At 40.7% G+C, this 16,519-nt stretch overlaps 1 protein-coding gene across 2 annotated transcripts in view; it reads right to left on the bottom strand.

Annotated features, from left to right (window-relative positions):
- Positions 1-16,519, bottom strand: part of zswim5 (zinc finger, SWIM-type containing 5) — a 136,128-nt gene that overhangs the window by 15,547 nt on the left and 104,062 nt on the right. The window contains exons 5-9 of one of the 2 annotated variants that reach the window (XM_061936277.2): positions 12,163-12,313; positions 10,174-10,350; positions 9,928-10,104; positions 7,195-7,341; positions 4,440-4,577 (exon numbers count right to left, since the gene is read on the bottom strand). In XM_061936277.2, the coding sequence (XP_061792261.2) occupies positions 4,440-4,577; positions 7,195-7,341; positions 9,928-10,104; positions 10,174-10,350; positions 12,163-12,313 (790 nt within the window). Of the gene's footprint in view, positions 1-4,439; positions 4,578-7,194; positions 7,342-9,927; positions 10,351-12,162; positions 12,314-16,519 lie in introns of both variants that reach the window. The other variant, XM_072912828.1, reaches the window with a different exon arrangement.

The raw sequence follows: 16,519 nt of genomic DNA, 5'->3' as shown, positions 1-16,519 counted from the left end.
GCTATATTAAAAAGAGGTTTCCTCAAACACGTGGTCTATAATAATGAACCACTGTGTGAACCTAATAGATAACATTTTTCTGACCAATAATGGCCAAGAAGTTTGAACATATAAAATTGTAAACTTTTGCCTAAAAGCCAAATCTGTCTGGTCTGACTCTGCACCAATAGTTCACAACTTTGGGTCAAGGTTCACGCAATGCAAACAAAAACATCCTTCTGAATACAAGCCGGGACCAAAGGTTTAGTGGCATGAGGCTACGGTGGTGCTGTGAGTAAACCATACTTAGTACAAATATCACTTACACACACACACACACACACAGTAATAATGCATGTGCTGGTAGAAGACTAGAACATTCTCAATAGCTCCCTACAGACCAGTAACCATCACCCTGAACTGGGAGAAGGCATTGGGAGGATAAGGAATAATACTGGAAGGTCTACACACACACATGTACTGTATAGTACACACACACACACACACACACACACACACACACACACACACACACACACACACACACACACACACACACACACACACACACACACACATATATACACATACACAACACAACAGCTTTCCAGCGTGTTCCATCGGAGCCATATTAGTTTATGGAGCACAATAGCTCTTAGCCCTGACATGAGGACATTGGACTGTGTTGTGTCGTGCGTCACTGAGGCTCTGCTTGACACTGCAATATGCTGTTTCCACCAAACAAGGACCGCCTTGTTCTTCCTACCAGAAGGTATTATTGTGTGCTAAGATAGTCTCATTAAGTCATCATTTCAGCTCTGTTTACAAAAACTGTGGCTTTTGTAGACAGTAGGAATTGTTGTCATGCATTATAAATCGTAAATAAACGCTGGTAAGAGGTGGCTAACAGGGAAGATAATGGGGATCCCATCTATAAAGCCCACTAGAAAAATCTCCACCTGTGACAATATGGCTTGGATTGTTGTCACCATCCCGTTGTGCAGAATAATACAAGGAACAAAACCAAAAGACTAGTGCAGCTCTGAGTGCACACGAAGCATAGGGGGAAGCTTTTTTTTCTGCTCCCTTCTTCTCCCTTTTTTTTTTTTGTCTTGTCTACACTTTTTTTTGAAGCCTCTTTCTTTGCGCTGTCCTCCAAATATAAACATCAGACGTGGAAATGATCAGCTGGACTCTCGACTCAATTGACAACGTCTTTTCGACGAGGAAAAGAGGTTCTGGGGAGCCTGGCTGACCTGACTGAACCATTGCTGCGGGGTACTGTTGCGTCCGACCAGTTCTTCCTCCAAGGGAATTTAAGTTACTGGTCAATGCCAAGTTCTTTTGGGTGACATATTTGCTGAGTAAGAAGGATCACCAGGACAGAATAGGAATACCATCAAGTTTTACTGAAATTTCAGGAGAACAACCTAGACTAATACATTCATACCGGCTTCCCAAGTTGTTCTAACACTCATACGGAAGAGACTACTTCTTGAATCTGCAAACAACCCCCACCCTCCGCAGAAAGAAATACAGGCTCATTGTTCAACTAAAGATAAGATATAAGGGAGTACTCCAAGTCCTACATTCCAAGTCTTCAAGGTTAACACACACAGTTTACTTGCGGACAAATAGAAAGAGAACAAATGGAAAAACACTAGCTGTTTTCAAATATACCATACCATACCATACCAACTTTATTTATAAAGCCCTTTAAAAACAAGCACAGTTGAAAAACAAAGGGCTGTACACCACAAAGAAATAGAGGCAAAGGACAGACTAAAAAATAACATTTAAAACAGAAATAAAAATACACAATTAAAAAGCAAATATAAATTACCCTAAGAACAGTTTGTTAGATAAAAACAGTTTAAAAGTTAAAAGCAGTTCAAAAAGTTAAAAGCTAAAAACAGTTCAAAGTCTCATGCTGGGTTAAAAGCCAGTGAATAAAAATGGGTTTTAAGAAGGGTCTTGAAAATAGCCAAAGAAGGGGCCTGTCTCACATGGAGAGGGAGATCGTTCCAGAGTTTGGGACCCGCAACAGAGAAAGCTCTGTCCCCTCTGAGCTTGCGCTTTGTTTTGGGTACCTCCAGGATCAGCTGATCAGCTGACCTGAGGGACCGGGTTTGGGGCATAGAGATGGAGCAGCTCAGAGAGGTAAGGTGGGGCAAGACCACGTAAGGATTTAAAAACGAGTAAGATAATTTTAAAATGGACTCTAAAAGACACAGGCAGCCAGTGGAGGGAGGCTAAAACAGGAGTAATGTGCTCTCTTTTTCTTGTGTTAGTTAAAAGTCGGGCAGCTGCATTTTGGACCAGCTGCAGACGTGAGAGGGAGGACTGACTAATTCCAAAATATAAAGAGTTACAGTAATCCAGCCGAGATGTAGTAAAGGCATGGATTACTGTCTCTAACTGTTGCCTAGAAAGAAGGTTTTTAACCTTGGCCAGCTGACGTAAATAAAAAAAGCTGGCTTTCACCACTGTGCCAATCTGACGGTCCAATTTAAAATCACAGTCAATACGAAAGCCCAGGTTGGTGACCATGGGCTTAACGTGCAAAGCCAAAGGGCCAAAGTCAACAGGGGGGAGCTCACAGGTACCACTAGGTCCAAACACTATTACTTCTGTCTTCTATATTTCTATTCATATGACTATGAATAGAAATAAATAACTCTTGCATTTATATATATATATATATATATATATATATATATATATATACATTCTTCACAGTACGTGAGAGATTCCTGGGACAATTGGAGAATCATGTGCCTCTCAGTCCTTTCCATCGAGGACGTGGAAGACGTCTACCTATTTGGAACCGTGATCGCGGGGCACCTGCTGATTGGGCGGGCCATTGCTCTGGTGTATCGTCAAATTCGTAAGACGATGGCAGCCACTCAAGGGGCCCAAAGGCTGTTCGTCGCAATAGAAGGTTTAGGCCGGGCTGTGGGATCACAGACTGGGGCGATTTCTGAACTGAATCGCAAGATGGATCACATCATGGAAAAGCTGGTAAGGGAAAAATTGGATACGAGGGCCAGCATGGATGAATAGAACAGACAAGCCATTGTAATGTCTGCTCGCGGAAAAACAAAAATCTACGATTTGACTCCCTCGAATGGCCTTGACGCCCCAACAACAGGAGCAGGCTGTTCTGAAAACATCCCCCCCGAGGACTCCTCAATGATGGACGCTTTGGACCTCCCTCCCTCCTCAACGACACCTGGAGTCAAACTTTTGCTTGCATGCGGAGCGGCCCCAGGCCTATGAACATGAACACTACATCAACACACCCAAGACAATAGGCATATATACACCCCCCCCACCTCCCTCCCCCACCCCACGCCTTCACCACCGCTTGATTCCCCTTCGGGGTGATGGACGGCTGGCAGCGCTTCATAGCAGCAGTCGACCTCCAGGGACCCAACCCCCAAGACCGCGGCAACAGCTGAACTGAAGTAGACTAAATTGCAAACCGGGAACAGGTGCGCTGGCAGAACTAGTCAAGGAAACAGGAAGTGAAAACTACAAAATAAGAGCAGTGGACAAACACAACTGAAACAAGTCATGATATGGTCTTCAGGTCATGACACCATGACTGTTTTACATGCTAGCTGTAAGTGTGCATGTAAGGTAGTAACAGGCACATTCAGAATACTACGTCATCCATCCATCCATTTTCTACCGCTTGTCCCTTTTGGGGTGAATACTACGTCATATTTACCGTAATTTGGTCATTTTAAGCATTTTGGTGGCGCATTGATCTCACAGAACGTTCGTTATTTCAACAACAACAACACAACTAATCATGGCAGACTTCAGGAGAGACAATAAATACTACTTTGGGATAAAAGACAATCCAGAACGTTATATTTTTGAGCCTGAATATAAGGAGGATGAGCTACCAGTTTAAAATGAATAAAACAATCACTTGCTGTACAAAAAACTGGGACGCCGACTGATGGGATGTTTATATCTTTCAGCACAATTATTGTATTTCCGGTTTCGATGGTGAATCCATCATAATCCTCACTCCTCGTCGCGTCTACCGAGCTAAGTCTTCGGGTCTAAGTTGAATTTCAAAGTTGACCAACAATTCGGTTTTTGGTCACAACCTTCTACTTTACAAAAGCGAGGCACAAGTTATAATCCGGCTTTAACTTTCGCCAACTCGAAAGCAATGCGGCCGCTCAGCATTACTTTCTCCCCATGCTAAAAGTAGTTCCTCTGCGTTCGCTCTTTCAACAGTTTGTAGGTCACAGCGTGTACAGTCATGGAGTATTTAGATGTCTTTTGGAGGGCGCAATAGATGACTCCTGTTAGCTGCATTGTTAGCCACCTCTTGCTAGGGTTTTTTTGCGATTTAGAATACACAAAACGTGCGTTCTTGTCTCACATGGGGATTGGGGGAAAAGTGTAGTTGTTTTTAATAAAAAAAGACCCCTGTCTACCTCCAGTGTCCATGGTGCTGTCGTCGTCCACGCGGCAGGTTTCCGTCAGCGTGGCAAACAGGCAGCCAATGGGGTCCAGGGGATGTCCAACCCAGCCCTCCAGGTTGGTGGTGGTGGTCAAGCCCCGCTGGAGCAGCTCTGGGGAGACAAACAGAACCCAGTCGGCCACAAAGCTGCATACAAGAAAGGCAGCTTGGGTCCTTTAATGTGTGCAAAAAGCTATTGGAGATCTTTTTTCAGTCTGTGCCCTGTACTTTGCAGTGGTTTGTTGGGGGAGCAGCACCAGCAAAAAGGGACTTAAACCAGATTGACAAACTTTGAAACAAAAATGGAGCTGTTTGGCCACAATACCCAGCAATATGTTTGGAGGAGAAAAGGTGAGGCCTTTAATCCCAGGAACACCAATTCCTACAGTCAAGCATGGTGGTGGTAGTATTATGCTCTGGGCCTGTTTTGCTGCCAATGGAACTGCTGCTTTAAATGGGACAATGAAAAAGAAGGATTAGCTCCAAATTCTTCAGGACAAGCTAAAATCATCAGCCACCGGAGGTTGGGTCTCGGGCGCGGTTGGGTGTTCCAACAGGACAATGACCCCAAAAACACCTCAAAAGTAGTCAAGGAATGGCTAAATCAGGCTACAATGAAGGTTTTAGAATGGCCTTCCCAAAGTCCTGACTTAAAGGTGTGGACAATGCTGAAGAAACAAGTCCATGTCAGGAAAAGCAACACATTTAGCTGAACTGCACCAATTTTTTGGTCAAAAATTGTCAGCAAATATTAAAATTAGCTCATATGTCTTGTTCCTTCACGCCAGGTGTCCAAAAAAAATAAAAAAATAAAAAATAAAATAAAAACTATATATATTTTTTGTAACTTTTTAAATTTATTTATTTTTTATCTGTCCTTTCTAAAATTAAGAAAAGTGTAAAAAACAAACAAACATAAAAAATAAATAATTATATATATATTTTCAAAACTTTTTATTATTTATTTCAGAAAAGACAGATTTAAAAAAATAAACATTAAAAAAAAATATATATATGCTTATATATATATATATATATATATATATATATATATATTTTTTTTTAAATCTGTCCTTTCTAAAATTAAAAGTGTAAAAAAACAAAAACATTGAAAAAAAAAAAAAAAAAAAAAAAAAAAAAAAATATATATATATATATATATATATATATATATATATATATATATAATTTTTATTTTTTATTTTTATATTTTTTTTTTTTAACTTTTCATTTTTATTTCAGAAAGGACAGATTTAAAAAAATAATCATTAAAAAAATATAAATATATATATATATATATATATATATTATATATATATATATATATATATTTTTTTTTTTTAAATCTGTCCTTTCTAAAATTAAAAGTATAAAAAAAAAAAACAACATTAAAAAAATAATTGTATTTTTATATATATATATATATATATATACATACATACATACATACATACATACATACATACATACATACATACATATATATATATATATATTTTTTTTTCTAACTTCATTTTTATTTCAGAAAGGACAGATTTAAATAAATAATCATTAAAAAAATAGAAATATATTTATATATATATATATATATATTTTATATATATATATATATATATATATATATATATATACATATATATATATATATATATATGTATATTTTTTTTTAAATCTGTCCTTTCTAAAATTAAGTGTAAAAAAAAAAACATTAAAAAAATAATTTTATTTATATATATATATATATATATATATATATATATATATATATATATATATATATATATATATATATATATATATATATATATCATTAAGAAAATATATATATATATATATATATATTTATTTATTTTTAAAATTTTTTTTTTTAAATCTGTCCTTTCTAAAATAAAATAAAAATGTTATTTTTTAAATCCATCCATCCATCCATTTCCTACCGCTTATTCCCTTTGGGGTCGCGGGGGGCGCTGGAGCCTATCTCAGCTACAATCGGGCGGAAGGCGGGGTACACCCTGGACAAGTCGCCACCTCATCGCAGGGCCAACACAGATAGACAGACAACATTCACACTCACATCCACACACTAGGGCCAATTTAGTGTTGCCAATCAACTTATCCCAGGACCTTCGTATTGTGAGGCAGATGCACTAACCCCTCTTCCACCGTGAAGCCCATTTTTTAAATCCGTCCTTTTTAAAATAAAAAAAAGTTTAAAAAACAAACAAATACAAATTATATATATATATATATATATATATATATATATATATATATATATATATATATATATATATTTTATATCTGTCCTTTCTAAAATTATTTTTTTCTAATTTAAATTATTATTATTATAATTTTTTTTAAATCCGTCATTTCTAATCCATTTTCTACCGCTCGTTACTGTCGGCGTCTCCTAGCTGCTCAGGCAAATCATATGATCTGAAAATCCATTTTCCCATCGATAAGGTGACATCATCGGTAGGCATGGTGTTCCTGGGTTTAAAGGCCTCACCTTTTCTCCTCCAAACATATTGCTGGGTATTGTGGCCAAACAGCTCCATTTTTGTTTCATCTGACATCACATGGACAAAGATAAGACCTTCTGGAGGAAAGTTCTATGGTCAGACGAATGTATGTATACTTTTGACCTAACAGATTTGCTCACAGTTTCAGGTAGACCCATAATAAATTCATAAAAGAACATTTTCAGGTCGACCCCTAAGAGTTGTTACCTTTCTTTTGGTGCTTGTAGATGTCCATCTCTCGCTGTTGCAGGAGGCGGAGCGTGTTGATGATGGCCACCGCCAGCCGCAGGGCTTCCCTGGAGTAGCCGTGGGAACGCAGGGCGTCGACCCGGGCGCAGGCGGTGGGTACGTGGTCTGTCAGGAGACACGGTGTTCAACACACCTTTTGTTACACAGGAAGTGGCAAAATACACGCTTCAAACTGAAAACATCTTACATCAGCACAATTAGGTCATTTCCTGAGACGTCATTCATGATGTTTGTACACACAAAATAAGTGCAGTCAATTCCGGACTATTTTCCTACGCTTTGCATCCCGCGGCTTATAAAACGGTGTTGCTGATTTCAGGGTTTTTCTTCGCCGGCGGCCGTAATGTTTGGAATCCAACAGATGCTGAGAAGGTGTGTTGGGTTAACCCTTTCCCCCCGACCAAAACAGCTGTTTTGATTTTATTTGTAAAATGCATTTAAAAAAAACAAAAACAAAACAACAACGCTACAACCACAAATAGCTGCCCCAACAAGTAAAATAAATAGTAAAAAAAATAAAAACTAGAACAGCCTAATAGCTAGAACTAGCACACATAGTATATCTAAAAAAAAAAGTAAAAAAAAAAAAAGGGGTTTTAAGCCTTTTTTTAAAAAAAGCATCCACAGTCTGTGGCACCCTCAGGTGGTCAGGGAGAGCGTTCCACAGACTGGGAGCAGCGGAGCAGAAAGCCCGGTCTCCCATAGTTCAGAGCTTTGTCCTCGAAGGTTGGAGGAGGTTAGCCAGTCCGGAGGATTTGGGGCTGAGCAGTTCTTTGTAGTGTTGTAGAGTAAAAAAAATGCTTTACATTGAGCAAACAATCTCAAAGTGCTACAGTGCATTTAAAAAACAAAACAACAACACTAGAACCACAAATAGCTGCCCCCAACAAGTAAAATAAATTGTAAAAAAAATAAAAACTAGAACAGCCTAATAGCTAGAACTAGCACACATATATCTAAAAAAAAAAGGGAAAAAAAAGGCTTTTTTAAAAAGAAGGGTTTTTAAGCCTTTTTAAAAAGCATTCCCAGTCTGTGGTACCCTCAGGTGGTCAGGGAGAGCGTTCTACAGATTGGGAGCGGTTCTTAACCTGGATTCAATCGAACCCTAGGGGTTCGGTGAGTCGGCCTCAAGGGTTCGGCGGAGGTCAAGACACGCCCGACTCATCGTGTAAATAAAAACTTCTCCCTATCGGCGTATTATATATACCTTCAATGTTCCCTCTAATTTTCCATCTGATTTGCAGGTGTGTAATTTGTTGTGGTTCATTTTGTGCACCAGTTAAAAAAACAACATATAACTTTGTCTTGAATTTGAAAAAAAAACCAAAAACTTTTATTGTTCACTAAAGAATTAAAGAAGGGTTTGGTGAATGCGCATATGAAACATGCTGAGGTTCGGTACCTCCCAACAAGGTTGAGAACCATTGAGCTAGAACTAGCACACACTTATCTAAAAAAAAAAGAAGAAAAAAAGGCTTTTTTAAAAAATAAGGGTTTTTAAGCCTTTTTTAAAAGCGTTCACAGTCTGTGGCGCCCTCAGGTGGTCAGGGAGAGCGTTACACAGACTGGGAGCGGCGGCGCAGAAAGCCCGGTCTCCCATAGTTCGGAGCTTTGTCCTTGAAGGTTGGAGGTGGTTAGCCTGTTCGGAGTCGTGTGGAGGATTTGGGGGTGAGCAGTTCTTTGTAGTGTTGTAGAGTAAAAAAAGCGCTTAAAATTGAGCAAACAACCTCAAAGTGCTACAGTGCATTTAAAAAACAAAACAAAAACAAAACAACAATGCTAGAACCACAAATAGCTGCCCCCAACAAGTAAAATAAATAGTAAAAAAACTAAAACCGCTTAATAGCTAGAACTAGCACATATATATCTAAAATAAAGGCTTTTTTTTACAACAAGGGTTTTAAAGCTTTTTAAAAAAATCATTCACAGTCTGTTGCACCCTCAGGGGGTCAGGAAGAGCATTCCACAGACTGGGAGTGGCGGAGCAGAAAGCCCGGTCTCCCATAGTTCGGAGCTTTGGGGTTCGGCGGAGGTCGAGACACACCCGACTCATCGTGTAAATAAAAACTTCTCCCTATTGGCGTATTATGTATACCCTCAATGTTCCCTCTAATTTTCCATCTGATTTGCAGGTGTGTAATTTGTTGTGGTTCATTTTGTGCACCAGTAAAAGAAAACCATTTAACTTTGTCTTGAATTTGAAAAAAACCCAAAAACCTTTTATTGTTCACTAAAGAAGGGTTTGGTGAATGCGCATATGATACTGCTGGGGTTCGGTACCTCCCAACAAGGTTGAGAATCACTGAGCTAGAACTAGCACACATGTATCTAAAAAAAAAAAAAAAAAAGGCTTTTTTAAAAAATAACGTTTTTTAAGCCTTTTTTAAAAGCGTTCACAGTCTGTGGCGCCCTCAGGGGGTCAGGGAGAGCGTTCCACAAACTGGGAGCGGCGTACCAGAAAGCCCACGGTCTCCCATAATTCGGAGCTTTGTCCTCTGACTTTCATCAGTTGCGGTAGTCTAAACCTAAACCTAAACCTAAACCCAAGCAGTCTCAAGACCACTTCAAAGATGCGTGATCCTTTATATTTGCATTTGTGTAATTATAATGGACTAATATATTGAGGAATTTAGTGGAGTGGGTGAATAAATGTAAACATTTCCTCCAGGGTGTGCATGCGTGTGTGCGTACCCAGCCATAGGGGAAGGCCCTGGGGGTTGAAGAGCAGGCGGTCCTGGTCCCGGTGGTAGGAGGCAGACATGTAGTAGTCACTGCTGATGATTCTCTGCAGGTGGCTGCCCTGCCAGTGCAGGCTGCAGGCCTCCACGGCCCGGCTGAACACGGTCCTCCTGGGCCTGGACAGGGAGTCTGTGGAACACGGCACACGCTCAGTACCCTCAAACATACTCCTGGTGTGTTGCAGGTGAGCGTGCGGACCCTGGGCCAGGTGGCTCTGCGGTAGAGCGTTGGTGATGTTGGGTAGCTCGCTGCCGTAGTTGCCGTCCTCCAGCGGGCAGACGTCCATGTCGCTCCACTTCTTCAGCTGCTTCACCCAGCCGCTCTTCTCCTCGCCCTTGCAGTGCGGGTTCAGCACCACGCACACCCACAAGGCACCTGGGGGGGCGGCAGCAGTCGGGTTAGGAGCAGGGATTCTCAAACCAAAAAATTTTTTTTGTTAAATACTCAAACACAGTGTTATTGTTCAAACTGTGTAACGTTACAGTGGCCAAAAATAATCAAATATACGTCTGCCTTGTTTTTAATGACTACTTAGGCCTACTACGCTACTGTATTTGAATGTTGGTACTTGGAGAGTTTTATTATGTTCTTGTGCCCAACCCCCACTATCCGCCACAACTATAAATAGTATCATGTGTCTTTAAAATTGTTCTAAGTACGCCTCTGCATTGCCATGTATCCTTAGTAATATTAAAGGAAACAGAAGAAAATGAATATGGATCAACTTAGAACAAATAATAACTTTAATTAGATTGTTTTTAGTCTGTAACTGAAAAAAAAATTACGACTATAAATAGTATCATGTGTCTATAAAATTGTTATAAGTACACCTCTGCATTGCGTTGTATCCTTATTAACATTAAAGGAAACAGAAAAATAAATATAGATCAATGTAAAACAAAGAATAACTTTAATAACACTGTTTTCAGTTTGTAACTTAAAAAAAAAAAATCACTACTATAAATAGTATCATGTGTCTATAAAATTGTTATAAGTACACTTCTGCATTGCGTTGTATCCTTATTAATATTAAAAGAATCATAATAAATATAGATCAACTTAGAACAAAGAATAACTTTAATAACATTGTTGTCAGACTGCAACTTAAAAACAAAATCACTCATTTAAATATTCAAACACAGTGTTACTGTTCAAACTGTGTGTAATGTTACTGTGGCCAGAAATAGTAAAATATACGTCTTAAATGAAGCCTCCGTCTTGCTTTTAATGACTACTTAGGCCTACTACGCTACTGTATTTGAATGTTGGTCCTTGGAGAGTTTTATTATGTTCTGTTACGTCCCTCACAGGGAGAAGAAATCATGTTGCGCCCCACGACTATAACTAGTATCATGTGTCTATAAAATTGTTATAAGTACACCTCTGCATTGCATTGTATCCTTATTAACTTTAAGGAAACAGAAGAAAATAAATATAGACCAACATATATATACACACACATATATATATATATATACATACATATATATATATATATATATATATATATATATATATATATATATATATATATATACAGTATATATGTGTGTGTATATATACACAGTATATATACACTTACATACATACATATATATGTACACATACATATACATAGATATATACACACACACACATATGTAAATATATGTATATATACACATATATTATATATGTACATATATATTTACATATCATATATACACAAATATTATGTTGCACGTCGGTAGGGATGGGTACCTTTCACATTTGAATTGGTACGATACTAATTATCGATACATGGGAATCGATACCAGTATTCAACGATACTACTTCTAGTACTTTTGTGTGTGTTAATAAATATCCATTGTTTTTAATGATCAAATCTCCTTTTTATTGGAACATTTAAAAATGAGACGATTATGATAACTCCTGTCCTGTTGTTTTATATATTTATAACTATAATAATATATATATATATATATATAAAACAACTCTGTGCCTCATGGTTTGCACCTGCTATCACTCATCAGAGGGAAGGAAGACCAGCAGGCTGCTCCAGAGAGGCAGTGTGTTGCACATTCATTAGCTGTGTCTTATGTTAGCGTGTCACTCTGGATCACATGAGCCAAACACTCAATCCAATACCAGATCTTTAGTCACTGCTCATGTCTTCATCAGAAACCTTCTGCCTCCAACGTTACTCACCCAGCTCGTCCCAAAGCTGCCGGCATTTGTCCGTCATGCCCGTGCCTTGCTGTCTCCATAGCGACAGTCGGGGATCCGCCATAAACTGCTCCGTTATGAGGGTCAGCATCCGGGCGCCGTTGGAGTCTCGCATCCGGAGCATCTCACGCACCTGCAAAGAGGTTTGGAGATCCATTCATTATATATATATATATATATATATATATATATATATGAATATTATTTTTTTGTTTTTTACACTTTTTTAAATTTTAGAAAGGACAGATTTAAAAAAAAATTATTAAAACAGTTTAAAAATATATATTTGCTTTTTTTTTTTTTTTTTTGGAACCGTCCTTTCTGAAACTTTAAAAAAAAAAAAAAAAAAAAAAAATTATATATACCGTATTTTCCGCACTATAAGGCGCACCTAAAAACCACAAATTTTCTCAAAAGCTGACAGTGCGCCTTATAATCCGGTGCGCCTTATATATGGGTTAATATTAATATTAATTTTCATAAAGTTTCGGTCTCGCAACTACGGTAAACAGCCGCCATCTTTTTTCCCCGTAGAAGAAGAAGAAGCGCGCGGTGCATGCTGGGATATGTGACGTTTCATTTCCATTTGTGTGTTTATGTAAAGACCCCAAAATGGCTCCTATTAAGTGTGTTGTCTGTCTAATTATAAATAATGCAGACGAGGCGTGTTAACTGAGTTCTCAACGTTTACTCACAGCGTGCTCATAACCACATTCTAACTGCCAGCATACAACAACGCTTCTCAGGGCTACCGCGCATGCTCGTCACTATCGTTGCATGCTGGGTAGTGTAGTTGTTATATTTGCTAGCTCATAACATCACATTAAGAGACACGCTTACGCGCTTAATTCAATACTCGCCGTCATTCCGGGTGGATTGACAAAAAACCTCCAGCCGCTAGATATTGGTGTCAACAGGGCATTCGAAGCTAGACTGCTAACTGCGTGGGAACAATGGATGACCGAAGGCGAACACACCTTCACTAAGACAGGGAGACAGCGCCGGACGACATACGCCAACATCTGCCAGTGGATCGTAAATGCCTGGGCAGATATTTCGGTCACAACTGTGGTCCGAGCTTTCCGGAAGGCAGGATTCACAGAACTGCTGGACAACAGCGACACTGACTCCGATTACTTCGACGAGACGGAGCCGGCCATTTTGGATCCCACATTCGCCCAACTTTTCAATTCGGACACCGAAGGAGAAGAATTCGAGGGATTTATGAATGAAGAATAACTTCAGAAAGTGAGCGTTATGTTTATTTTGTGTGTTGTGACATTAACGTTCGAGCAACATTATGTTGCTATTGCTCTGCACTATTTTGAATTTTACTATGTTTGTGATTGCACATTTGCGTACATTTTGGGAGTGAACAGAGTTGTTAGAACGCTGGTTTTTAATATATTATTAAAGTTTGACTGACCTATCTGACTGTTTTTTTGACATTCCTTTAGCGCAGTTAGATGCGGCTTACAACACGGGGCGGCTTATAGGTGGACAAAGTTTTGAAATATGCTGTTCATTGAAGGCGCGGCTTATAACCCAGGGCGCCTTATGGTGCGGAAAATACGGTATATATATAATTTTTTTTTTTTTTTTTTTAACTTTTTTTTTATTTTAGAAAGGACAGATTAAAAATAATTATAATTAATAAAATAATAATAAAAAAAAAACTTCTTTTTTTCAATTTTAAAAAGAACAGATTTAAAAAAATATATATATATATATATATAAAAAACAAAAAATAAATAAAAAATAAAATATGTATATATATTTTTTGATTTCAGAAAGGAAGGATCCAAAAAAAAAAAAGTAAATATATATTTTTAAACTTTTTTAATAATTTTTTAAAAATCTGTCCTTTCTATAATTTAAAAAAGTGTAAAAAACAAAAAAATTATATATATATTTTATTATTATTATTATTATTATTTATGGATCCGTCCTTTCTGAAAAAAAATAAAAAATAAAATATATATATATATATATATATATATATATATATATATATATACTCCTCTCTGAGCTGCCACCTTAACGTGGTAGAGGAGTTTGCGTGTCCCAATGATCCTAGGAGCTATGTTGTCCGGGGGCTTTATGCCCCCTGGTAGGGTCTCCCAAGACAAACTGGTCCTAGGTGAGGGATCAGACAAAGAGCAGCTCGAAGACCTTTATGAAGAAAACAAACAAACAACGCAGATTTCCCTTGCCCGGACGCGGGTCACCGGGGCCCCCCTCTGGAGCCAGGTCCCGAGGTGGGGCACGATGGCGAGCGCCTGGTGGCTGGGCCTGTCCCCATGGGGCCCGGCCGGGCACAGCCCGAAGAGGCAACGTGGGTCCCCCCTCCAATGGGCTCACCACCCATAGCAGGGGTCATAGAGGTCAGGTGCAATGTGAGCTGGGCGGCAGCCGAGGGCAGGGCACTTGGCGGTCCGATCCTCGGCTACAGAAGCTAGCTCTTGGGACGTGGAACGTCACCTCGCTGGGGGGGGGAGGAGCCTGAGCTAGTGCGCGAGGTGGAGAAGTTCCGGCTAGATATAGTCGGACTCACTTCGACGCACAGCAAGGGCTCTGGAACCAGTTCTCTCGAAAGGGGCTGGACTCTCTTCCACTCTGGCGTTGCCGGCAGTGAGAGGCAACGGGCTGGGGTGGCAATTCTTGTTTCCCCCCGGCTCAGAGCCTGTACGTTGGAGTTCAACCCGGTGGACGAGAGGGTAGCTTCCCTCCGCCTTCGGGTGGGGGAACGGGTCCTGACTGTGGTTTGCGCTTACGCGCCAAACCGCAGCTCAGAGTACCCACCCTTTTTGGATTCACTCGAGGGAGTACTTGAGAGTGCTCCCCCGGGTGATTCCCTCGTTCTACTGGGGGACTTCAATGCTCATGTTGGCAGCGACAGTGAAACCTGGAGAGGCGTGATTGGGAAGAATGGCTGCCCGGATCTGAACCCGAGTGGTGTTTTGTTATTGGACTTTTGTGCCCGTCACAGATTGTCCATAACGAACACCATGTTCAAACATAAGGGTGTCCATATGTGCACTTGGCACCAGGACACCCTAGGCCGCGGTTCCATGATCGACTTTGTAGTTGTGTCATCGGATTTGTGGCCTCATGTTTTGGACACTCGGGTGAAGAGAGGGGCGGAGCTTTCTACCGATCACCACCTGGTGGTGAGTTGGCTGCGATGGTGGGGGAGGATGCCGGACAGACCTGGCAGGCCCAAACGCATTGTGAGGGTTTGCTGGGAACATCTGGCAGAGTCTCCTGTCAGAGAGAGTTTCAATTCCCACCTCCGGAAGAACTTTGAACATGTCACGAGGGAGGTGCTGGACATTGAGTCCGAATGGACCATGTTCCGCGCCTCCATTGTCGAGGCGGCTGATTGGAGCTGTGGCCACAAGGTAGTTGGTGCTTGTCGTGGCGGTAATCCTAGAACCCGTTGGTGGACACCGGCGGTGAGGGATGCCGTCAAGCTGAAGAAGGAGTCCTATCGGGTTCTTTTGGCTCATAGGACTCCTGAGGCAGCGGACAAGTACCGACAGGCCAAGCGGTGTGCGGCTTCAGCGGTCGCAGAGGCAAAAACTCGGACATGGGAGGAGTTCGGTGAGGCCATGGAAAACGACTTCCGGACGGCTTCGAAGCAATTCTGGACCACCATCCGCCGCCTCAGGAAGGGGAAGCAGTGCACTATCAACACCGTGTATGGCGAGGATGGTGTTCTGCTGACCTCGACTGCGGATGTTGTGGATCGGTGGAGGGAATACTTCGAAGACCTCCTCAATCCCACCAACACGTCTTCCTATGAGGAAGCAGTGCCTGGGGAGTCTGTGGTGGGCTCTCCTATTTCTGGGGCTGAGGTTGCTGAGGTAGTTAAAAAGCTCCTCGGTGGCAAGGCCCCGGGGGTAGATGAGAACCGCCCCGGAGTTCCTTAAGGCTCTGGATGCTGTGGGGCTGTCTTGGTTGACAAGACTCTGCAGCATCGCGTGGACATCGGGGGCGGTACCACTGGATTGGCAGACCGGGGTGGTGGTTCCTCTCTTTAAGAAGGGGAACCGGAGGGTGTGTTCTAACTATCGTGGGATCACACTCCTCAGCCTTCCCGGTAAGGTCTATTCAGGTGTACTGGAGAGGAGGCTACGCCGGATAGTCGAACCTCGGATTCAGGAGGAACAGTGTGGTTTTCGTCCTGGTCGTGGGACTGTGGACCAGCTCTATACTCTCGGCAGGGTCCTTGAGGGTGCATGGGAGTTTGCCCAACCAGTCTACATGTGTTTTGTAGACTTGGAGAAGGCATTCGACCGTGTCCCTCGGGAAGTCCTGTGGGGAGTGCTCAGAGAGT

Source organism: Nerophis lumbriciformis, linkage group LG03, assembly GCF_033978685.3.
Source record: "Nerophis lumbriciformis linkage group LG03, RoL_Nlum_v2.1, whole genome shotgun sequence".
Taxonomy (NCBI): Eukaryota; Metazoa; Chordata; class Actinopteri; order Syngnathiformes; family Syngnathidae; genus Nerophis; species Nerophis lumbriciformis.
Note: the sequence above shows the minus strand (reverse complement) of the source record. Positions and strands in the feature narration are given on the sequence as shown.